This window comes from Sarcophilus harrisii, chromosome 4 (assembly GCF_902635505.1).
Source record: "Sarcophilus harrisii chromosome 4, mSarHar1.11, whole genome shotgun sequence".
Classification (NCBI taxonomy): domain Eukaryota; kingdom Metazoa; phylum Chordata; class Mammalia; order Dasyuromorphia; family Dasyuridae; genus Sarcophilus; species Sarcophilus harrisii.
Genome location: NC_045429.1, coordinates 353,431,127 through 353,457,519, shown reverse-complemented (window position 1 = coordinate 353,457,519; position 26,393 = coordinate 353,431,127). Strand labels below are relative to the sequence as shown.

Below are 26,393 nucleotides of genomic sequence, written 5' to 3'. Positions count from 1 at the left end.
ACGATATTGTCATTTATATAAATTGTTTTCCTCATTCTGCTCATTTTTATTCTGTATCAATTTATGGAAATTTCCCCAGTTTTCTCTGAAAATATCCATTCTGTCATTTCTTATGGCATAAAATCATCATTTAAAAAAAAAAAAAAAAAACTATCCCCCCAATTAGGATACTTGTCTCAGTTTCTAAATTTTGGCAACTACAAAAAATTAAAAAAGAAATTTTTCCTATGTGTTTCATCTTTGGGCTAGAGAGAGGCCTATTAAAAATACAGCTAGATCAAAGGGTATGCATAGTTTAGTAACTATTTTGGAGGCAGATTTAAGTGACTTGCCCAGAATTAAGTGTTTGATGCCACATATGAATTAAAATCCCTCTGACTCCAGGATCAGTGCTTTATCCATTATGCTCTAGTTTAGTAACTTTTGAGGCTGAGGTCAAAATTGTTTTCCAGAGTGACTGGGATCAATTCACTGCTCTATCAACTGTGTATAAGTGTACCTGTTTTTCTGCAGTCTCTCCAACACATCATTTTCCTCCTTTGTCACTTTTTGCCAATTTTAGGATTGTGAGGATAAAAACTCAAAAGATGTTTTAATATGCATTTCTATAATTAATAGTGATTTAGAACATTTTTATATGGTTAATGATATCGTGGATTTTTTTCTCTGAAAACTGACTATTCACATTCTTTGATCTTTGATCTTATAGAATAACTCTTAGTTCTTATAAGTTTTAAGCATTTCCTTAGATAATACAGTCATAAGACCTTTATCAAAAAACCTCCTGCAAAATATTCAGTCTTCTCTCCCCCATTTATCTGTTTCCTATCTAATTGTAACTATATTAATTTGTATAATTTTATAATAGACAATCCAAACAGATCATGTAGTTTTATGTGATCCTCTTTCCTGTGTCTTGTTAAGTAATGAATTCTTTCCATATTCATATCCATAGATATGAAAGGTAATTTTTTTCTAATTTGTTTATGATATTTTATAATTAAGTCATGTATTAATTTGGAAATAATTTAAAATATGATATGAGTTGTTAGTCTAATTCTAATTTGTGGTAGAAAGCTGTCCAGTTTTCTCAACACTTTTTGTCAAATACTGAGTCCTTCCCCAAGTAATAGGGGTCTTTGAGTTTACTGGACATAATGCTGTTGTCTATGTTTGTCTGCTTCAGTAGACTGTATGTATAATTTATTTCAGTGATCAATCTCTTCATTTTTTAACCAGTACCAAAATATTTAATGCTTCCTACTTTTTGTAATACAGTTTGAGGCACTGATAAACCTAGACCTTTCTGCCTTTTTAAAAACATTATTATTATTCTTTGAGATTCTTGACCTTTTATACTTCCATATAAATTTATTTATCATTTTTCAAGTTTTATAAAATATTCTTTTGTCACTTAGACTGGTAAGGCACTTGCTAATAAGTTAATTTAGATAGTACTGTCATTGTAGTATATGAGTTTGGACTATCCAGTACAAATTAAAGTTTGTCCAATTATTTACATCCTAATCCTGGAAAGAATGCTTTATACTTGTATTCATATAGTTTCCTGGAAGCATATAGTTTCCTGGAAGCTTTCTTCATATATACAGATATATTTAGAGCTTCTATAGATATTTGAATTGAATTTATCTTTCTACCTCTTCCTGCTATGTGGGATCTTTAAAATGACATATAAGAATTCCAATTATTTCTTTGGATTTATTTATATCTTGCAAAGTTCACTGACTATTTGGGTAGGTACCTCTTTGGGTTTTATAAGACAACAACAAGACTAGTAGCATAACTGTTTGAAAATATATTCTTTTAAAGTGGCACTATGAAGCTTTAGTCATGTGATAGTGTTCATTTTCTGACCAAACAGTTCAAAGAGCAGATGAAAAAGTTTTGTTGTTTTTTTTTAAATAAATACTGGCGATCAAAGGTCATCTTTGCACAGACTGACCCATATGTCTAGAATGAATTCACCACTCACCACTCTGACTCAAAATCACTAGTTTTCCTTAAAGCTCAGTTCAAGCATCACTTTCTCCATGAGAATTTTACTCTTCCAGTCATTAGTGTCTCTTCAGTCAAATAACCTTGGCTATTTTCTATGTAATTATGTATGCATAGGTCATTTTCCCCAAAAGAATGTAAGCTGCTCAAGAACAGGTACTATTTGTTTTTTTTTTTTTTATTCCCCCTTGGTATTACCAGTGCCTGAAACATAACTTTTGCTAGCATTTAAAAAAAAAATGCTTGTGGACTTAAGACTCTTCAACTTATTAATGTCCTACCTAAAACATTAACATTTAGGATTAAATATAATATTTCAAATGGTGTTTGAACAGGGTGGTAAATCAAAGAAGACTTTATCATCTCTCCATTCTTTAATGTTATACCTCTTATTTTAATCAAAGATCACATTAATTTTCTTTACTGGCTGTATCATATAGTTGATTAAAAGTAAGTTTTCAGTCCACTAAAACTCCCAGAATGTTTTTCAGATTGCTTTTTATTTATGATCCACCAGCTCATCTTACACTTAAATAGATGCTTTTTTGAACCTAAATGTATGATTTTATATTGATCCCTGTTAAATGCTGCCTTATAATCAATTCATCCCTTAGATCTAGTTTTTTCAGATCTTTTTTGAATCCTGTCACCCAGTGTAAGGCAATTCCCCCTCCTACCTATACCTCAATTTTTACAAATCTACAAATTTGATGGGCATGCCATTCATATATGCCTTTATCAAAATCATTTATAAAAATTTTGAATAGTAACATATATACATAACAGTTGCTTCCCTGAAGATTTACTTCCAATCTGACACTGAGCTACTAATGATTACTCTTTGGATCTGGCAATATAACAAGTTCCATGTCCATGCAATGGTCACTTAGACTACAATTTTTCCTTTTTTCCTTAAAAATAAGATAAGACATATCAATGTATTGTTAAAATCTAAGTAAAGACATATCAAATGCATTGTTAAAATCTAAGTAAACTATATCTACAGCACTTCTTGTGAACTCCAGCTCATTCTGAGTTTTTGTATTCTTATCACTATTATAGCAACATATCATGATTTTGTATTATGCCTTTGTTATAATGCTCTTCCATCTCCTTTACATAACCTTTAAAATCCAAGTTGGATGATAAATTCCCTTACATCTCCCCCTTCTCCTCCTTATCATTGTGTTCCCAGAATGTTACTTGTGAATCCCTGCCATCCTTTCTGGGCTATCTCCCCCTTTTAAATCTCAATTTGTGGGACTACTATCCCTTCACTGAAAACTGAAAAATCTAATGGGCATATTTAGCATATAGCTCTATAAGACAGAGTAGTGATTTCTTCCCCAAAGTTTTATCATTTTCACCTTATCAACCACAAATGAGGGTAAGTGCAGGAAAAAGGATAATGGGGACCTTGGTTCAAATGCCACTGTGATTTGAATCTCATCTTTGCTACTCATTACTTGTGTGAGTTCAGGCAAATCCTTAACTTCTCTAGGTCTCAATTTCCTTATCTCTAAAATGAGGAAGTTGGATTAGATGGCTTTTTAGGTTCCTTCCAGTTCTAAATCTATGATCCTATAATCCTCTTTGTTGAGAAGAGAATTCTCTTTTGTTAGTCTGAAGAAGGTTAAAATAATAAACAAGGCAAATTAAGAAATGTTCTGCTCTACCTTTTGACAGGGTATGTCAGAATATGCTTGGAAAAATGAAGCTGCTCCCTACCTCCTCTATTACTAAAATATATCATGTTTTTATTTACAAGTTCATCTATTTCTCCTTTCTCCTGGTCTCCAGCAAGTCTCAGTGTGAGTTCAAAAATTTGTTCCCTTCTGTTAATGTCCCTAATTCTTACTGCTTGCTATCCATGCTTTATAATTCAACTTACATTTTTTATGAAATGCCTACTGTATATATTATATTATTAAGTATTTTGTACCAAATCTCTGAAGCCATAGCAATTCTAAAGAAAACTAGAGAAACATCATCTACTCCTGGGAGTACTTTCAACTCCTTCACTCAATTAGTCATCCATATAAAATTTAGTCAAGTTCTCATTTCCACTAAACAGATTATTTACTAGAAAACTTATTTATAAATGCAGAACATCTCAAGCTCGTAAAATAAATACCCAACAGATGAATAATTTTTGATGCTTTGCAATATAACTACTGAGTTTTAGCATATGACTCTCAGAATTATATATCCAGTTTGCCTGTTTCTCTACCTCTAGTCTCTTTTAACAAACTGCTTTTTGAACATTTCAAATTGGATGTCCTATAGGCACCTCAAACTCCAAAAAAGATTCATTATTTGATCTCACGACATTTCTCTTCCTAATTTCTCTTTCAAGGGTAGTACCATCCTTCCAGTCACACAGGTTTATAATCTCAGAGGCATTCTTGGTTGCCCACTCTCCCTCTCCCCACACATTCAATGAGTTGCCAAAGCATAGCAGTGTATTAATTCTACTTCCACAGTATCTCATTCATCCTTGTCCCTTACTCTACTCACATGACCTACTTTATCATCACTATCCTAAGTCAGGACCTCTCTCCTTCACATTTGGAATACTGCATTAGTGTAATTGGTCTCTTTGCCTCAAACTATGTGTCAGGCACTGTGGTAAGTGCTAGGGATACAAAGAAAGGAAAATAAGAGCCCTTGTTCTCATGGAGTTCACAGGTCCTCTCACAGGAGGAAGATAACATGTAAGCAACTACAGTCAAACAAGCTATATACAAGAGCAACTGGAAATAATCAATAGGGGAAGATACTAAAATTAAGAAAGATAAAGGCATCTTGTAGAAGGTGAGATTTTACCTGGGACTTGAAGGAAACCTAGAATGCTAGGAGGCAGAGGTGAGGAGGGAAAACATTTTAAGCATGGGAAGACAACCAGTAAAAATGCTCTGAGTATTTGGTTTGAAAACAGTAAAGAATAAGGGAGTGAAAAATATAAGAAGATTGGAAAGATGTGGGTGAGGGCAGGTTATAAAGGGTTTGAACAGTAAACAAAAGATTTTATATTTGATCCTGGAGGTGATAGGGAACCACTTACTACACAATAAACTGGAGATTACTGGTCAGTCATGTGCTTTAGTATGAGCACTTTGACAGTTGGTCAAAGTGGAAGAGGAAATGGAATGACAAAAGGATTATGGCAGGCAGAAAATAAACAACCTATTGTGGGTGTGAGGAGATAAAGGCCTGCATCAGGATGGTGGCAATGTCAAAGCAAAGAAGGGAACAATACAAGAGATAATAGGAAGGTAAAATGGAGGTAACTTGGCAACAATAGAATATGGGGCTGGGTGGGTTAGATAGAAGGCAGAGAAAAAGGAGAAGTCCAAGAAGACAACTGGGTTCTCAGGGCTGGTGACTGGGAGGATGATGGTACTCTCAAGAGTAAAAAGTAGAAAAGTTTGAAAAGGGTCAGTGGTTTTGTGGGGAAAATAATTTGCTTTGTTTTGGATGTGGTAAGTTTAAGATGTCTATGGGATATCCATTTCAAAATGTCAAACAAGCAATCTGGAGACTGGGAAATAGGGTGAGACTAGATTTAAGTAGAACAGAGAATTATCACCATAGAGATGACCACTGAATCCACAGTATCTGGTATGATCATTAAAAAGGGAAATAATATAGGTTGCAGAAAGGTAGAAAAGGATAAGGACTGTGAAAAGGCCATTAGATTTGTCAGCTGAGAGATCAAAGTAACAGTGGAGAGAGCATGTTTCAATTAAATAATGAGGCCGGAAGTCAGACAACAGCATCTGTAGATGGCCTTTTCAAGTACTTTAGTCACAAAAGGAAGGGGAAAAATGGGATGAAAATTAGTGGGAATGTATGGATCAAAGGAGGGTTTTTTGAGAATAGGGCATGGGCATGTTTGTAAGCAGTACAAGTAGCTGATAAGGAGAAACTGGAAGTAACAGAGAGTGGAAATGATAGAGGAGACAATCAGTTGGAGCAGATAGGATGATCACTTGTACATAGAGAGAGTTTTACTTTGGCAATCAAGGTCCCTTCATTTTTTGAGATAGGAGTGAAAGAAGAGACAGTGGCAGAAGGCATATAAGTGAAGTGAGATGTGGAGGAAGGGAGAAGAGAGAATTCTTGACCAATGATCTCAATTTTTTCAGTAAAATGAGGTAAAGTTCATTCTACAATGAGAAGGTAGGGGTAGGAAAAGCCATGGGAAATTTAAGGAGAGATGAAAGGGTTTGGAAGATCTGTTATGATAAATGGGATGTAGAGAGTTGGTACAAAAGGATTGCCTTGTTTTAGTAAAGGCCTAGTTGATATTTTGTGACAGATTTGTAGTAGACTTCATAATTTTGTGATTTTTTTCCCCCTAGCTTCATTCAGCAGGATGAGTATAGAATCAAAGGCAGCAGAATGGTGAGAGTGATCTAAGGATAAGGCTTAGCAGGGCAAGACTGGCAATATGATAAAAGCAAAGAGAGGAAAGAGTTAAGTTAAACTAGGGGGTCAAAGACTAGAGATCACAGTGTGGACAAGGTTTGGAGTTGCAAGGCAGAAAGATGGAATGTCATTGGATTGTGATCAGATAAGGGAATTTCAGAGTTAATGAACATGGAAGTAGTGTATTTGTTTGTGGGTGACAGAACAAGGGTGTGCCCATCTCTATGTGTGGCTGAGGTGAGGTAGAAGAATAAGTTACATTAATTTAATAAATTTGAGGACCTACAGGATTACAGTATAGAAACAGTGAGAGTTATCAATATTTATACTGAAGTCTCCTAGTACAAAGAGAAAATGAAAGACTGAGAGCCTAGGCATTCAACTCACCAAAGAAAGACATAGAGTATTCAAGGTCTGTAGACAACAGCTACGAGGATTTTGATTCAGTGGTAGATATAAATTGAAAACCTCAAAGAAGGAAAGATTACTGAGTAATAGTGATAGAGGGAAAACCCAGAAGTGGTACTGTGGAACAAGATTTCTCAAGAGGCTGTAAAATCAGGAGCCAGGTCTCAGTAAGAACCAAAAGACAGAAGGTGCAGAAAAGGAAAAGATTTAAGATAAAAGCACATTTGTTCTTTATGGAGTATGCATTCCAAAGAACACCAGTGGAAGAGGAGGGTAGCTTTAGAGTACAACACTGAGAAAACTGAGTTGAGAGGTGTGAGAATAAAAGATCTGGCAGTGGGGGAATTATTGAATTTGAATGACAGCAGGGCTTCAGAATCATTGGGATGTATGGGCATGGAGGAGACATGGACTACAAGTCAAAGATAAATGAATTCATTAGATATTCAGAGTCCACAGTATGGCCTCTAAAGCTGAACTGCCCAAAGCAATGGAATAAGTGCTGGGAGCTAAAGGAAATGACTCTCCTTCTCCAAAGGCAGGAGACCAGGCTGGAGACTTAATGGAGCAGCCTTTTTCCTCTTCCTTGGAAGGGAAGAGGAGTCTGGGATTCAATGAAATTGAGCTTTTTCCTAAGGGAGCCTGGAGACCACGTAGAACCCCTGGATGGAATAGAGGCCTCTTCCCAAACCTCAAAGGCAAGAGACCTGTCTTGATGGAAGGGCATTATTTTCTCTTCTGTGAGACTGGAGACTCAGCATGCTAGAATAGCATTTCTCTTCTTCCTATGAAAGGCTGAAAACTGACAGGAAAACTGAAATTAATGGAATATTGAAAAAGTTTGCAATAAATGGTCTATTTCAAGTTTCGGAGCAGCCAAAATAATTCTTGTTAAAAACATGTATGACCATGTAAGTTGTACCCCTCCCTCCATCCTTCACTTTAATATAATTCAATATCTCTTTAATGCAAATTTCCCTCTCATTTAAAGCCCTTCCAAGGCTGGCTCCAATTTACCTTTCTCAACATTACAAGCCTTCACACAATCTTCAGCCCATGCTTTACCTTCACATGCTATATAGCTTTCCAGCTAGGCCATTTTGCCATCTTTCATTGCCTGGGTTCTCACTTGCATCAGCTCCTTCTGCACTAGACCTGATCCTTTGTATCCTAGATTCCTAAAATCTAGTCTCTAGTCTCAGGGAAAGTTAATTTTCTAACCTGGAGTTCTCACATCAGAACTCGAATAATCCTGACAATGTGACTGAGTGAAGTAAATATGTTCATTTAGTCCATTATAGCTGGTCCCAAACTATCTCTCTCCCTTCATATCCCAACCAGGCCATCATGCCTTCTGTCTGTCACTTCTTATTCTCACTCTCCCCTATAACCTGCTACATTCCACCTTTTATACTAGCCACAACAATCAAATCAATAGTACCATTCCTACTGGAAAGGGCTTTTTAATTAACAGTTCTGTTTATCAGACCAAAATTACTTTCCCTGTATATTCCCTATATGTTATTTTCCCCTATTAGAATATTAGGTCCTTGAAAGCAGGAGCTATTTCTCTTGAACCTTTGCATCCTCAGTGCTTAGCAAACAGTAAGCACTTTATAAATGCCTTTTCATTCATTCAGTTGAACTAATCTTCATCTTCTTGTTAGTCAGGAGGTCAATAAACATTTATTAAAGCATTCAATACGTGTTAGCATTAGGCTAAACCCTGGCTATATAAAAAAGCATAAAAAAATTAGTCTCCGCTCTCAAGGAATGTACATTCTAAAGAGACAATATCTAAGTATATACAAAATACAACATTATCACAGAAGCTGGGTTTTAGTTAATCCCAAGTAGAGTGCATTCCCTCCTCATCTCACAGCATTAGACTCTTTATTTTCCTTCAGAGCTCAGCTCAAGCACCATTGCTTACAGGAGACCTTTCTAGATTTTACCAGTTGCTAATGTCTCCCCTATGAAATTACTTTGTATTTATTTGGTACATAAAAATTTTCTATGTAATCCTATGTGTACATGTTTTCTGACTGTAAGCTCTTTAAGAGCAGGAACAGTTTCATCTTTGCTCTTTGCCTTTGTACCCTTTTGCCCAGTGCCTAGTGCACAACAGATGCTTAATGAAACTTTGCTGATTCATTAACTAACTAGCAGTAGTTTGTTAGAGTGGAATGATATGCCCTTCTACTCAGTATTTTCTTGGAAAATTACAAAAATTACACATTTCTTAACTAAAGTAGAAAAGTTTCTGCATTTCATTTTCTGCTTTGAAAAATAATAGTTCTCTTCTAGGTTTGCTGCTAGTCCACATGTAGGTACCATTCTTTCACTTTTTATCCTGAGCCTTTAGTGGTTCAGTTATATATCAGATGCTCCTGAACCACTAAAGGCAACCAAATGAACATAGTCACTTATATTACTTAGTTACTAGGGAAGCAGAACTTCTCAAATGCTCCTCAGCAGCAATAAAATGATTCCACTCTTAGTACATAGCTGAAATCAGATAACAAATAAACTGTCATGATGCTAACAGTGGTAAAAACTCGGTAAATTCAATGAAGCATCATGACCTAGGGGAAAGTGTACTTGATAATGAGTTTAAAAAATTATGTTTAAATCCTACCTCTGCTACTTACCAGCAGTGTAACCTTGGACAAATTATGTAACCTGTCAGTCTCTTCATCTGTAAAATGATGGGGTTGAAGAAGATAATCTCTAAGATCCCTTCCAGCTCTAAATCCTATGATTCTCCCCTTCCATCTACTGAAAGGCTCATCTTTAATAACACCTTTCCCCTCTTCGAAGCTTCCGTGGATGGTCATTTTAAACTTGATATTCCTTAGACATAAATAGGAGTGAGTGGAAAGAGGGAGAGAGAGAGAGAAAGAAAGACTGACTGTGATCTGCCCTTCAGGCATGACCATGGGTTCTGACTTGGAGAGCCAGGGTATGTGGTAAGTTCTGTCTTTGCTATCTCTGGGAAACTTTAGGCCAATCACCTAACCTTTCTGTGGGTTTCAATTTTCTCATTTCTACAATGAGAAAAGTAGAGTCAGATGATCTCCGAAGACCCCTGAATCTATAAAACACTTTATAACTCTCTTATATTCTATTTTCTAATTATTTATGTATATCTCTTTTTTCTCTTAAGGGCAGGGATTATCTTTTATTTACTTCTGTATTATAATCTAAGCCTTTGGCACATAAATATTTTATTGTCTATTTAACACAGACAATTTAATAGATGCTTAATGCACAAAAATGTTGTTTGCTAAAATGGAAAAAAAAGTAAGGACAATAATTTAAGTCTTGCTTATATCTTTCAGTATTTTTTCCAGTTTTTGAAGCTTAAAAGAACTCAACATAGAAATGACCCAACAGATTAATTTCTCATGGCAGAGAACATTCTACACACATACTGAAATAAATGAGTCATATTTTCAACTTCATAGCACTGTGACAAACATCCATCTGTAGAATGTATATGCAAAGTGAGGAAAAAATACATAAAAGATGGTCTATAGTAAAAAGTTAAAGTTTATCTAATAAGTCAAAGTAAAGGTTATTCATCACTAGAGTTGGTTAGATGGGGAAAGGCTACAATTTTCTATGCAGGATAAAAATGGCAAAGGTTGGGATTTGATGTCCTCTAGATAGCTCTTTAGCTACTATTTATTCATTAATCTGACACTTAGGTATACCCCCATAAATTGTGCAAAGTTTCTATAAATCATTGCTTATTGCTTCAGAGCCTTGGGTAACAAAACATACCACATAAACCCCCCCACACTCACCAATCCTGGGCATGGTTACTGGCTTCCTGAGGAGGAAGTGGGCTGGCTAGTCGGGACACTTGAATCCACACTGCATCATAGAGGTCTTTCTTCCGTGTATGCACAGTACATGGAACAATCAATGGCATGCCAAAGAGGCTGGGGCGATTCTTCTGAGATGACAGAAAGTAAAGTTCTGTCCTCATCTATATATATATAAATCAAGAAAACAGAAAGCTGAAACATAAGATGCATCCAAAGGAGCAGTACTTTTCTGACTTTAGGTTTGGTGCTCTATCCACTGCACCACCTAGCTGCTCCTCTAAAGCATTTCTAAAGAAGTTCTCTCAGTAAACACTAGAGTGCTTAGAAATGTATTCTCCCAAGACTAAGCTACTGAGAAGATGACAACAGATACCACTTATTATTATTATTATTGTTATTCCCAACCTTTTTAAGAGATATGGTATCTTTTTTAGGTCTTATTTTTACTATACAAGCATTCTAATTCTTTGAAGGGACAACACATAAATTAATTTTTCTTAAAAGTAATGTGAATTTTAAAGTAGTTTCGGTTTGAAAATTTAAAAATAATTTGATGATATCTTTTAAAATAAATATACCTAACATACTGTGTAAGTAGGCTCAGGAAGAACTGCTTTAGAAAATTTAAGTGGAGTCCAACAGAAAGTTTGCTGGTAGTTTCTCAATTAGAAGCTGAGAAAAAAAAATCAACTGTTTAAGAATAGTTACCAAACAAATGCAAATTAAAAGGAACTAACTCTTATACAATGAAAGGAGAGCACTACTAAGATCAAATTTTTTTCTTAGGGAATATAAAAACCTTTAGAAAAACTGCCACAAAGTTGAAAAAGTACTGATCCAATGCCCCAGAGATCTGAGATACTTGTAGCTTTTCCACTGTTTTTGTGACTTTCAGCAAGTCATAGAATCTCTCTGGCCTTCAGTTTATTTATCTGTAAATGTCATATGCACAGTTTACCTTAGAATTGGGGTGAACTTCAAATTAGACACACTTTCTAAGTTTCAAAGCTCTACACAGAAAGGACTGCTAATGTTTTCTAATAGTCAAGAAGAGCTGTCCAGAGCACTTGGTTACCTGTCTGGCTTTGTAACAGAGATGCTGTTCAAAGTTCACAACTGAAGCATTCAAAGAAAAAAAGACTTGTATGAACTATTACTGAGAAAAGTAAGCAGAGCTAGGATAAAACTACTATAATAATGTAAACAGAAGCAACAATAAAAGGAAGGAAACTGAACACAGATAACCAATAGTGGTCACATACATTAAAGAAATATATATTCCTCCTCTAGGTAAAAGAAAAGGATGTGAAATACTGCATTTTGATGATTGGTTTTAAGAGACTTTACCTATTACGAGAGAAGGTTCAATGGAGATGGTGTAAAAAACCAAATGGCATTAATAAAGCCTGGAAAGAAAGGCAGCAATACTTGTAAGACCTAGAGTTGAGCTTGGAGTCAGGAAGCCATGGATTCAAGTCTCACTGATTGAACACTGTGGCTGTGGGCATAGGTTTTTCAGTGCCTCTAGCAATCATCTAAGATCAGAAGATCCTTTTTCCCTTTCTCTATATTAAAAAAAAGTACTTGATAACATTAAACTTTCCATTACCCTCTCCTTTACTTCTCCTTGTTAAGGTACACCCTTCTACGAGATCTTAATCCTATCCTCTTTAGTTCTTCCCCATCAGATTGCCCTATGTTCTAGTTCTTTTTCTTTTTCTTAGTTCTTTTTACAGACATGCCTGGGTCTCTTCTATCCATTAAAAAAAAAAAAAAAAAGCAACAATAACAAAAACTCTTATAATAATTTACTTTCCCTTCAAAGCTTTTCTTTAAGTTGGTCCTTCTCTCACAGCCAACTCCTAGAAAAAGCTGTCTGCTCATTGCTTTCACTTCTCATTCACTTTTCTCAATTCTTTGCAATCTGGCTTTCAATCTGATCACTCAGATAAAATAATTTAGTTGTTACTAATAAAATTTTCAATTACTTCTAATAATTTTCTAATCTGATGGTCTCTTCTCATCTTTTATTTATTTATTTTTTTTTAACCTCCCTACATCATTTTACACTATTGACCACCCTCTTTCCTCCTGGATTTTCTCTTTTCTCTAGATTTTTATGACTTCATTCCCCCCGATCTTCCAACCTATCTGATTGCCCCTTTTCAGTGGCTTTTATTGACTTATCATTTATATTCTGCAACCATGAGTAATCCCTAAGCCTCTGCACCGAATCCTTTTCTCTAATCCTACATTCCTTCAGTCTCGGTTTCTTTCCTTGAAGCTTCAAGCTGTCTCCTAGACCATTTCAAACTGGATATTTATAGCCACTTCAAATTCAATACATCTCAAACACACCATTCTTAATTTCCTATTTTAAATAGAAGGAATTATTATCTTTCTGGTCTTGCAGCTTTGCAACCTCAGCATTATCCTCAACTTGTTACCATCCTTCTCCCCACATATCTAATCAATCAACCAATCAATTATTTGAGACCCCACAACATTACTTATTCCAACCTATCTTCTTACATAGCCACTTTCATCACCTCTTTCCTATACTACCGTACTGTCTTCCTAATTGGCCTGCCTCAAAAATCTTTTCCCAACTCCAATACATCCAATATTCTGACCATCACCTGGTAGGATAAGGTATCAGACACTGAGATTCTTTCTCAAACTACACTGCCAAGCATTCCAACTCTACTGCAGAGAGCACAACTCTACTGGGCTGGCCACACTGTTCAAATGCTAAATATACGCTTGCCAAAAAGATTATTTTATGGCAAACTTACACATGGCAAGCACTAACAAGGCACCAGAAAAAGCAACATAAGGACACCTTCAAGGTCTCTCTTAACTTTAGAACTGATTCTATGACATAAGAGACACTGGCACAGGACCGCCCCGCATGGCGTGCTCTCATGAGAGAAGATGCTCTATAAGTAAAGCAAAATTGAACTAGTTCAGAAGAAATGCAAAATGTACAGTTAGAATCAGGTATTTAGGGTTAATCGGGAGTCAGGAGAGTTAGGGACTCTCTTTGTGTTCAACCTATGGCACAGCATTACAAATCTGTATTGATCAGTTATTGGTGACTGAAACAGTGATTTCATTTTGGTCCTCTTTGAGAACATAAGACACCAATCAACCACAATTCAATATAAAACTGAAGTCCAAGTCTGACCATGTTATCTCTTCCTTTTCCCCCATTCAAAATACTCCAATGCTCCATATTGTCTCTTAAGAGAAAATATAAATTCCTGTTTGATGTTTAAAATCCTTCTCAATTTGGCCTCAACCAACTTTTCTACACTCATCACACATTATTCTCCCCTTCTTCACTCTGTAGTTCAGTCAAAATGGCCTAAGTGTTCCTTAAACATTTCTCTCTATACCTTTGTACTAGCAAAATTGCCTGTCTGAAATGCAGTCTCTCTTTGCCTTGTCAAATCTCGTGCTTCCTTCAAGATTCAACTGAAATACCAACTTCTGTATGAAAACCTTTTCTGATCCTCTTAGCTAACATCAACTCCTTTCCAAAACCACCTTTCATTTATTTGGCATAATTTCTTTATAAATTCGTATATGAACATTGTTTCTACCCTAATGGAATGCAATTTCTTTGAATATAGGAACTGTTTAATTTTTGTCTCTGTATTCCAAATGCCTGGTATAGAGCCTGGCACAAAGTAGATATTTCAAAAATGTTTGTTGACCTCCTCTGGTCCCTGTTTCCTTATCTTTAAACTAGTGGGTTGTATTACATAATCTCTAAGGCCTTTCCCAATTCAAAATCTATGATACTATTAAGTATAGGCTGAAATATTTTATTAAGTGAATTGCTTATGCAAAAAAAAACGATAAGTGAGAGGTTTACATGATCCTAGGGAGGTGATAGAAAGTCTTACTTGGGCTAGATTTACTCAGAAATATACATGTGCAAGCTCCCAGCTGCAAGCCTAGATCCCAGCTTCTTAAATTATGGTTCACAACCCCATATGAGGTCTCATAACTGAATTATTATGAAATAATTTGTTATCAGTAAATGGTTGATTTGTATGCCTATTTTATATATGTATATACCTGGGGTCTGCATGAATGGAGGAAGTTCTCTTTAACCAATGAAATCCTAATTATGAGCCAAACAAACAAACAATGCTTGGAGGGAAAAAGGATCATCTGTGACAGGTTATTATTTTGACCCATAAGCACTACCTTCTATTTTGCAATGTTATAAGATGAGTGTTAAACACAATCAAAGTCTGGAGGAGTTCCTTTCTTCTTAAGTACCCACTTCCTTTCCATTTCTACTTTTTGCAGATGACCTACATTGTAGAGATTGACACTAACAGGGCAAGTCAAGGTTAGCAACATTTCTGTAAGGTACAAATTACAAGTTGTTATTATTATTCCCATTTTGCAGATAATAAAACTAAGGCTCACAGAGGTCAAGCCACTTGGATCTGATGTTACTAGACATAGATTATATTATACATTATAGCTAGATATTAGATTTGAACCCATGTCATCATCTCACAAAGTCTAACACTTTTTAAAATATTAAGGTTATTCATTATGATGTTCTTTCACCTGATTCTCCTCTCCATTACAATATATATCCAAACTTAACCTCTTAATATTACTTTCTCAGTCTAAGAGGAATGGCTACAGTGTTCATAATTTTCTATCTGTAATGCAGATCTTTCAAATTACTGAATCTTCAAAGACTTAAGTTCCCACACAACATCATCTCTCTCATTACCATTTGTTCTCAAATAGTTCACTTACAACTTGTATAAAAGCCTTAACATGATTAAATAGTCCTGGTGTTCTCCTTTTACTGCCAAACTATATGAACAAATTACCCACAGTCTATTACATTTAATCCTTCACCATCTATTGAAAATCTAACTTTGAGCCTTATGAGTCTATAAAAACGGCTCTTTTAAAATTTCTCAGATGAGGCCATAAATACAAAGGCTTTATATAGATTTCTTGCTCTATTTGTAGAATTTCATACTAATTGCCTTTTTTCTGGAAATTTTCTCCTCTCTTCTATGACAATTTAAAATTCTATTTTTTTCTTCTATTTCTTATGGTCAAAACTATGATCTGACAAAAGTTTGAACATCTCAAGGGAAAACTCTAAAGAATATAATCATCTTTCTCTCTTCAAGATAGTACTCTGTCTATACTCAGCAGAATAACAGCATGTTTTACTACTTTGGGTACCACATCCCATATTTCAGTAAATCTAAACTACCTACTGCTGATACATAAATCCCATTCTTTATATTCCCAAATGGTCATTATTTTCCTCCCATTCATCTCTAATTAAGCCTTTTAATCTCCCTATTCAAAATTTCCTATTCCTTCTACAATTGTTATATAATTTAAAAACTTAATTTCATCCTAATCCTTCTCCTTTCCTACTATTAATCTTCTGGCACTGAAACCTGACTTCCTCCTGATGGCACTGCTTCCTTTGCACTATACTTGCATTTTCACTTATTATCTTCAACTCACTGCTCAAAGTGGGGTATTTGCTCTCTACTGTCATTTCTAGATTTTTCTTTTTCTTTTTGAAAAAAAAAATAGCCTTTTATTTTCAAAATATATGCAAAGATGATTTTCAATATTAACCCTTGCAAACTTTGTTTCAAAATTTTTTCCCCTCCCTTAGAAGGTAAGTAAAAATGTGCAATTCTTCTATATATATTTTCAACAATTATCATGCTGCAGAACAAGAAGAAAAAAATGAGAAGGAAAACAAAAAAGCAAGCAAACAACAACAAAGAAAAGTGAAAATACTATGTTGTGATTCACATTCAATCCCCATAGTATTCTTTCTGGATGTAGATGGCTCTCTCCATCACAAGTGTTGGAATTGACCTGAATCATCTCATTGTTGAAAATGCTAAATCTATCACAGTTGATCATCACATAGTCTTCTTGCTATGTGCAATGTTCCCCTGGTTCTGCTCACTTCACTTAGCATCAGTTCATGTAAGTCTCCAGGCCTTTCTGAAATCATCTTGCTGATCGTTTCCTACAGAACAATAATATTTCATAACATTCATATGCTATAACTTATTCAGCCATTCTCCAACTGATGGGCATCCATTTAGTTTCCAGTTCATTGCCACTACAAAAAGGGCTGCCATACACATTTTTGCACATATGGGTCCCTTTCGCTCCTTTAAGATTTCTTTGAGATATAGGCCCAGTAAAAATATTTTTACAGTCAAAGGTTCTGATAAAGGCCTCATTTCCAAAATATATAGAGAATTAACTCTAATTTATAAAAAATCAAGCCATTCTCCAATTGAAAAATGGTCAAAGGATATGAACAGACAATTCTCAGATGAAGAAATTGAAACTATTTCTAGTCATATGAAAAGATGCTCCAAGTCATTATTAATCAGAGAAATGCAAATTAAGACAACTCTAAGATACCACTACACACCTGTCAGATTGGCTAAGATGACAGGAAAAAATAATGATGATTGTTGGAGGGGATGCGGGAAAACTGGGACATTGATGCATTGTTGGTGGAGTTGTGAGCAGATCCAACCATTTTGGAGAGTAGTTTGGAACTATGCTCAAAAAGTTATCAAACTGTACATACCCTTTGATCCAGCAGTGTTACTACTGGGATTATATCCCAAAGAGATTTTAAAGAAGGAAAGGGACCTGTATGTGCACGAATGTTTGTGGCAGCCCTTTTTGTAGTGGCTAAAAACTGGAAACTGAATGGATGTCCATCAGTTGGAGAATAGTTGAATAAATTGTGGTATATGAAAATTATGGAATATTACTGTTCTGTAAGAAATGACCAACAGGATAATTTCAGAAAGGCCTGGAGAGACTTACATGAACTGATGCTGAGTGAAATGAGCAGGACCAGGAGATCATTATATACTTCAACAACAATACTATATGATGACCAGTTCTGATGGATCAGGCCATCCTCAGCAACGAGATCAACCAAATCATTTCTAAATGGAGCAGTAATGAACTGAACTAGCTATGCCCAGAAAAGAACTCTGGGAGATGACTAAAAACCATTACATTGAATTCCCAATCCCTATATTTATGCACACCTGCATTTTTGATTTCCTTCACAAGCTAATTGTACAATATTTCAGAGTCTGATTCTTTTTCTACAGCAAAATAACATTTTGGTCAGGTATACTTATTGTGTATCTAATTTATATTTTAATATATTTAACATCTAATGGTCATCCTGCCATCTAGGGGAAGGGGTGGGGGGGTAAGAGGTGAAAAATTGGAACAAGAGGTTTGGCAATTGTTAATGCTGTAAAGTTACCCATGTATATATCCTGTAAATAAAAGGCTATTAAATTAAAAAAAAAAAAAATAAATAAATTAAAAAAAAAAAAAAAAAAAAAAAGAGATATAGGCCCAGTAGAAACATTGCTGGATCAAAGGGTATGGCACAGTTTGATAGCCCTTTGGGCATAGTTCCAAATTGCTCTCCAGAATGGTTGGATCAGTTCACAATTTCAACAACAAAGTATTAATTAGACTTTTCTTCTACAACCATCCCTCAGAACTCTCTTTTCTTTTCAGAAAAATACTATTAAAATCTTTTTTTTTTTTTTTTTTTAATTTAATAGCCTTTTATTTACAGGATATATACATGGGTAACTTTACAGCATTAACAATTGCAAACCTCTTGTTCAATTTTCACCTCTTACCCCTCCCTAAATGGCAGGATGACCAGTAGATGTTAAATATATTAAAATATAACTTAGATACACAATAAAGAAAAATACTATTAAAATCTTTCAGCCAATCCAGATCCTAGTGGCTGTTATCTACTAACCTCCAAGACATTTTTCTTTTGTCTATGAGTTCAGTGCCTAGTTGGTAAATTCTCTCCTGCTCTCCTATTAGAGGACTTCAATATTATTGCTCCCTCAAATCCTTCCCAGTTCCCTCAGCTTTTCATTCTTCTCAGTTTACATAACATTTTCCAAATCTATCTTAGCTACATATATGGTCATACTCTTTTATTACATCATCAACTACAACTATTGCTATTTCCATGTTCAGAACTCAAAAATTTCTCTATTTGCTTATAATCTTTTCCTATATTTTTAATACCCCAACTTTCTTCTTTTTTTTTTAATAACTTTTTATTTACAAAATATATGCATGGGACTCTGGGAAATGAGAATGAACCACTATGTAGCATTCCCAATCCCTCTATTTTTGTCCACCTGCATTTTTGATTTCCTTCACAGGTTAATTGTACACTATTTCAAAGTTCGATTCTTTTTGTATAGCAAAATAACTGTATGGACATGTATACATATATTTTATTTAATATATACTTTAACATATTTAACATGTTACCTATGCATGTATTTTTTTTAAACTTTTGTACCTTTTATTGTATAATTTTCTATTGCTTTTCTTTATTTATAAGATATATGCATAGGTAATTTTTCAGTACTGACAATTGCAAAACCTTCTGTTCCAACTTTTCCTTCCCTCCATTCCCTCCCCTAGATGGCAGGTAGTCTAATACATGTTAAATATGTTAAAGTATATGCTTAACTTTATTCTTTTTTTTTTTTTTAATAGCCTTTTATTTACAGGTTATATGTATGGCTAACGTTACAGCATTGACAATTGCCAAACCTCTTGTTTCAATTTTTCCCCTCCTTCTCCCCACCTCCTCCCCCAGATGGCAGGATGACCAGTAGATTTAATTTTATTCTTAATCTTCCCTGTGACTTCTATTCCCTGATTCCTTTCCCAGGCTATCACAACTGCACTGTCTTCAATTTCCTCTCAACTATCTCAGTCCTTTGGTGGAGCAATTTAACTCAATACCATCTTCTCTTCTGAAATGCCTTGCCCCCTTGTCCTTTGGGTGTCGATGCCCTGTCAATCCCCAATCCTAGTTTACTTCTGCTATGTGTCTCTTTTATTTCTCTCCATGCCCTGTATTGAGATAGAGAAAAATCTCCATTTTCTGCTTCTTTGTCTCTTTACTCTCTAATGTTCTACTTACTTGCCCCTTCCTTGTTACCTACAAACACATCCACTTTTTTTTCTTCCTTGCTATCATTCCCCTTCATCCCTGCTAGCTATCATTTCATAACTTGCCTCTCCTTTTTGGCAAAACTCTACACTAGATTCTTTACTTCTTCTCTTCTAAGCCCTCTGCAATTTGGTTTCTGATCTCATCATTAAGGTAAAACTGTTCTCTTCAAAGTTACCAATGATCTCTTAATTATCAAATCTAATGCCCCCCCCCCCAATTTTCCCTTCATAGCTATTAAATTTCTTTCCAAACTTATCTCTATTCTAACATTTCATATTTCTCTTGAGGACCCCACTTTTCTTCCAATCATCCAATTTTACCACTTTGGAATCAATCAGCCTAAACTCTTCTCTCTTTTTTCTCCTCCACATGTAATCTAATTATTCTATACTCCAATCAGCCTAAACTCTTCTCTCTTTCCTCTCCCCCATATGTATTCTAATTATTCTATACCCAATCAATTGCTAAATCTTGTTCATTTTATCTATTTCACAATATCTCTTGTGTCTATCATCCCCTCTACTCATACAGCTTCTATTCCTGTTCAGTTTGTTTATTATTATTTGCCTGGATTTCTACAATAGTTTCTTAACTGGTGTTCCTATTCCCAAATTATTTTGTCTCTGGTTCAACCTACCTACAGGTTATCAACTGATATTCTTAAAATGCAGATCTGATCATGTTTTTCTCTTTCATTTTTCTTTTCTTTTTTTTTGGCTGAGGCAATTGGGACTTATTAAGTGATTTGTCCAGGGTCACACAGCTAGGAAGTGTTAAGTGTCTGAGCGAGATCTGAACTCAAATCCTCCTGACTTCAAGGCAGATGCTCTATCCACTACACCAAGTAGCCATCCCTCATATTTAATTTTTCTTTGTTATCCCAGTGCCTAATATGTAGAAGGTGCTTTACAAAAAGTGATGAATAGCTACAATCATTGCCTGGCAGGGGCTAAGAAGTAACAATTTTGGGCAAGCTTATCTTATAATAGGAGAAAGAAGAGAAATACATAGTTACAAGATTATGCGACATAAATTAAACTCTCCTAGATTAGTTAAACTTGATAGATGCAACTACTTGCCTTTTAATTCTTAAACGAAGCAGTATCATTTCCACTGCAGGCATTACACATCCTATATCCTTGACTATAATCACCCAGCACAGTTTTAAGAACATAGGTTTAATAATAGTATTGTCAGTTTTACAAAGGCAACTGGCAACTCCCCACTCCCATTATGCTAGCAAGCCCATCTTCTTTTGATGTGTAACTAACCATTTTTCTGTGGATTGCAATGATGTAACCTATAAAAGGACTATCAGGAAATGATGTCACATGGCCATTCAGTATTCCATTTGTGAAGTTCTTCTCAATTCCACATGGTACAACAGTATTTGGCATTCCATTGGGAATAAGAGTTGGTCGAACCACATCACCACTGGTGGATATATTCAGCATTCCATTTGTAGGTGAGCCAGAGAAATCTGTAAATTCAGAAAGAAGCATAATATATATACGTGTTTTCTTTATTACCCTGAAATTCAATCCCTTGCCCAAAGCAGTTTTCTTTATAGATATCACTGAATGGAAAACAAAAATTATTAAAACATTCCACAGATCCTTAAAATCAGGACTTATTTTCACAGCACAATTAATTAAATAATACAGAATATTATATAAAGATCCATACAAAAACCTAGATCTACATCATGCCATCAAACACAATCATTTCTAAGATGTTTTTTACTTAACAGAATTTCTCCATTCTTCCAAGTTAAAATACAGTATTAAATCATTCTCTAATCTATATATGTCTTTCTTAGTAAGTTCTAGTGAAGATGGTGGCTCTATAACACCTAAGGTTTTACTTTCTGAAATTCTGTTCTTTATGTGGCATTTTTATTTTGTATAAATTAACATTTATTAAAAGCCAGTGGTATACAGAGCACTGAATCAAGTGGTGCATAAAGTTTAGATAAGACATCTTCTTCCTTGGCTTCAAATAAATTACTATGAGAGGAAATTATATTAATAGCAGCCTAAAAGACAGAAAATTATTATAGCTGAAAACAAAGTTTTCATTACTACATTACCCTCTTTAAAAAATTAAATCCTATTTACATATTTTCTTTTTTAATTTTTAGCTTTGAGATCTATAGATAGTTTTTGATATTTAATTTGTACCTCTCTATTTCCCTGTTAGTAGCACTAAACAGGGAGTAAGGAGACATCTCTTCTTCTTTTTTAAACTGACATTTTTACTTGAAGTTCTGAATTCGAAATTCTATACAACCCTCCCTTCCCAGATCCCTCCCTAAGACAATAAGCATTCAGATATATGCAGTTATATACATATGCAGTTATATAAAACATTTCCATACTAATCATTTTGTATATAACAAACAAAAGGAAAAAATGAAAGAGAGTGAAAAATATCATGCTTCTGCCTATATTCAAACAATAATATTGATTGCTTCTTTCTTAGGAGGCATATAGTATGCTTCATGAGTGTTTTGGGATTATCTAAGATCAATTATTGTTTTCTGAGAATAGCTAAGTCATTCACAATTCTTCATTAAATAATATTGTTGTTACTGTGTACAACACTCTCCTGGTTCTGTTAACTTCACTATGCATCAATTCATCTACGTCTTTTCAGATTTTACTGAAATTAGCCTGCTTGTCATTTCTTATAACACAATAATATTCCATTACAGTCAAAAACCACAGTTTGTTTAGCTATTCCTCAATTAATGGTCATGCCTTTAAATCTGGGAGACTGATCCAGTTGAAACACTGTTGGATCAAAGGGTAGGTGCAATTTTATACCCCTTTGGACATAGTTCCAAATTGCTCTCCAAAATGGATGGATCAATACACAACTTCACCAACAGTGCATTAGTGAGAAGACCTCTCTTGTATCTCCAGTTTAGCTAATATGTGACATCAAACAAGTCATTTAACCTCTTTGGGACTCCCTCAGCTTCTTCATTTATAAAATGACAAGTCACTCTAATTTTGCTTTACCTGTTTGTACTGGACTTGAAGCTGAGATGGGAGATCCAGGGGTAGGAATCTCAAATGCACATAAAAATCCACTCACTGAAAGCCGTACCTTTTGGTTGTCCTGAGGAAAGTTCTGGAGAAAAATAAGTTAATAAACATGATAGGATGCTTCAGACAGACTAAAAAACCATTTTTATGATACTATATCATATGAGTTCTATATGTGTTCTCACCAGAATAAGAAAAAAAACTAGCTGTTTTAACATCTCAATGAAGAGAATAAAATACAACTTGGCAGAAAATTAATACCCTTACTTAGCTATGGAAAGGAAATTGTAATTCACAATGAGGTTTTCTTTCTTATGATCATGAGTTCTCGAATATTTAAACTCTAAAATTTCAGAGAGACACATTCTGTTTTTCTATTGCAGAAGAAATCAAGAAAGATGAAGATTTGTTCTGATTTCTATACTAAAATAACAATGCTAATGAAAGAAATCCAAAGTATGGCAAATAATATATATCTGGATTATACTCCTCCCCTTTCATGGTATAAAAAGGATCAATGATGTCAATTTTCCTTAATCCATTCTGAGGGAAAAAGGGACTGAGGAATAGGACATAGACAACTTAAATTTGGTCAAAGAATAGATTGGCATGGTAAAGATTCTTTAAAGTATTCCAACTTTGGAAAAGTACAAATGAAAACAGGGAAGGGATGGATGGGCGACAAGGAATTTTGAAAAAGATTATAGCTAAAAATGTCTTTATCTCCATAGCTAGGGTTTATTTTAAAGAGTCTGCAACAGAATATAGCTTAGAGGCCCATTTCCTTTTAAGGACAGCACCAGCAGTGACGATAAGCCTTAGGCACACAAGTTGCTGGCTTAGACAACTTAAATATAGAAATTAAAAACTTACCCACATTATTTCTTTGGGTCATTTAATGAAATGATCATTCTATTTATGTTTCACCTTGAGAAAGTCAAGAAAAATGTGACTTCTGAAGCATGACAACATGGAAAGTACTCTAAGTGAGTAGCCTTTATTACCTTTATGTTAGAACCATGTACTTCTGCAAGAAGAATCTGTTCTGGTTTAAGTCCACAGAGGTCACTCAGTTGCTTTTTTAATCCTGTGTACTTTTCATCCATGTTTAGCCTGAGCCCATATCGAATAGGAGTAGTACCATCTAACTTGATAACTAAGAGAGAAGAGATACTTGTAAGCAAAATTTAGGTTTTTGTTTCTAGACTTAGCTATTATGTTAAGTAAGTATACTATGCCTAGAATTTGCGTGTCACAGCTCTAAGTATGTATTCAAATATTCAGAGGTCCAAATAACAAAGTGTAAAAAACAAATTTCCCCCAATTCACTGAAAATAAGCTCGGATTGAGTTTCTTTAAGACACAATACAAATTCTAATATTCTGAAACTAAAGAGATGCAACAGACACAAGTATAAATGAGTCAATATCCTAAACTCATAAGTGTATGCTGAAGCATACCATATGTACATCAGTACAAATGATATTAGAATTTCTCCTTATTATTATTCACCTCTCCCTGATGATTTCTGCTAGTATTTTTAGTACTATAGGAGAACCAGGCTACCTTCATATTGAATATATGGTCCCACTTGTTAATCTTTTCACTACTGCAATTCATGTCTCTCCTCCCATTTTCCCCTCATAAACCCTTCCCCTCTAGTGGAATTAGCTAAATTAAAGTATGTAAAATATTTATATTTGTTAGAATATAGCATAATATTACTTTTTCTTATCAATCAAGCCAAAATGAGATAAATGATTCTCTGGACCTAAGTGATTCTTCAAAACTGTGACCTACCTGTGATTTCTAAGTGCATGTAACTATCCATAGGTAGTGGCAAAGACAAAAAATTGAAAGGGTCAAATCGGACACTTATATGCCCACATGTTTTGCATCTGACTTGGGATCTTAGCTGCCCATGGAATAAATCTACAACAATCGATCGATTCCTTCTCAGGTGATTATCCCAGGCCTGTGGGGAAATAGAGACAAAGAAGTTCAACGACCATGAAAAAGAAAGAATGTCTCATCAGACTCAACTGGCAGAAATTAAGGAAATTGAAATATGATTTTAGATGTTCATTTGGCATGTAACAATTTTTTTATTTCCTCAAAAAGCTAACAATTTTAAAATACTGATGATAAATAAAAATTTTAACAAGTCTAATGAAAGTAAAGAAATGGTGATAACCAGTGGCAAGTGGGTATATAATTTTATATTCTAAATTTTAAATTTTTACTGATTTATATTTTAAACATCACCTTAATTCCCAATTATACTTTCCCTTTCTCCCAGGTATGAAACTATCCCTTGCACCAAAAACTAAAAAAGGAAAAATGTTTAGCAAAACTAGACAACTCATTAATCAAATATGTAATATCTGACATCCACTGTCTCCCACTTCTGCAAAGAAAGAAAATAAATTTTATCATCTCTTTTTTGGGCACAAGTTTAGCCTTTATAATTGCACAGAGATCATTAAAAAGAGGCAGCACTTCTGTTGGGCTAATATTTTTAACTGCTGATGAAGATGTAAGAAAATGCCCTTAAGTTATAAGGTATAATATTTTAGTAAATAGCTAGGGCATTTCCTTTCATCTTCTTTTGTAATACCACTTGAAATCTGGCAAGAAAAAAAAAGATAACAGGGCCAATGGACTGAGGAAATTTGCTATTCTTTAAGAAAGGAGGGGTGATGTTTTTTACCATATACAAGGAATAAATTTTTTAAATTATGTAATAAAATTTTTAAAAATATTGGTTGGTTTCTAATCAGTAAGCAAAATGATTCAAGTGGCTTCCGACATTAAATACTAATGATTACTGACAAACCTCTGCAGCCACTTCCCAGTCTGGACGACCATCACTGTCCTTCAGTTCTACATATGGTTTCTCGTGAACTCGGTTGAGATCTTCATGAAGACCATCCAAAAGAAAAGCCAGAAGTTCCTGGGAGTCTTGCTGCTGGAAACCATTAAACCTGGGGGCATATTTTGCTATCGTCCACTATAAAATTAGTAAAAACTAAAATTATTCACTGCTTTGGCTCATTCAACTGCAAACATTTCACATTGAAAGAGACCATTTTATATATTTTATATGAGGAAAGTACTATATAATTTGTCCATATTTGTTAATTATTAAATTTTCTTAGACCACAAATGGCCTTACACAAAGCATCAGATATTCTGGCTAATTAAAAACCATCTGTAGCATAACCTGTCCAGCATTCAAGCACACAGATCTGATGTGCTTTCCCCTTTACTCACCAAGTACAACCTGGGTATTTTTCCATGTTTGCATTTCTAACATAACATTTTAATTTTTATTTCAATTTTTAAAAGTTGCTGGTTTCTTGAAGATTGTAATTTACTGAAATACATTAAAAGTTCTTTAAGTACTTTCTGATTGACAATAACCCATAAGAATATGATTTTTATTTGATTCCATTCCAAATACCATGAATATTATTTGTAAAGATTATTTTACATTCACAATATGTAAAGCATATACATAACCTATCATGTTACTAACAATGAAAGAAACCCATCCAAAAATATTATTTGAAC

The 26,393-nt window shown here is 34.5% G+C and overlaps 1 protein-coding gene across 5 annotated transcripts in view; it reads right to left on the bottom strand.

Moving 5' to 3' along the window:
* USP32 (ubiquitin specific peptidase 32) overlaps window positions 1–26,393 on the bottom strand; it is a 250,126-nt gene that overhangs the window by 22,749 nt on the left and 200,984 nt on the right. For all 5 annotated transcript variants that reach the window (XM_031966529.1, XM_031966532.1, XM_031966530.1 and 2 more), the window contains 6 exons: window positions 25,657–25,830; window positions 24,621–24,795; window positions 23,825–23,976; window positions 22,794–22,905; window positions 21,042–21,250; window positions 10,665–10,849 (listed from right to left, as the gene is read on the bottom strand). In XM_031966529.1, coding sequence (XP_031822389.1) covers window positions 10,665–10,849; window positions 21,042–21,250; window positions 22,794–22,905; window positions 23,825–23,976; window positions 24,621–24,795; window positions 25,657–25,830 — 1,007 coding nt within the window. The remainder of the gene's footprint in view (window positions 1–10,664; window positions 10,850–21,041; window positions 21,251–22,793; window positions 22,906–23,824; window positions 23,977–24,620; window positions 24,796–25,656; window positions 25,831–26,393) is intronic.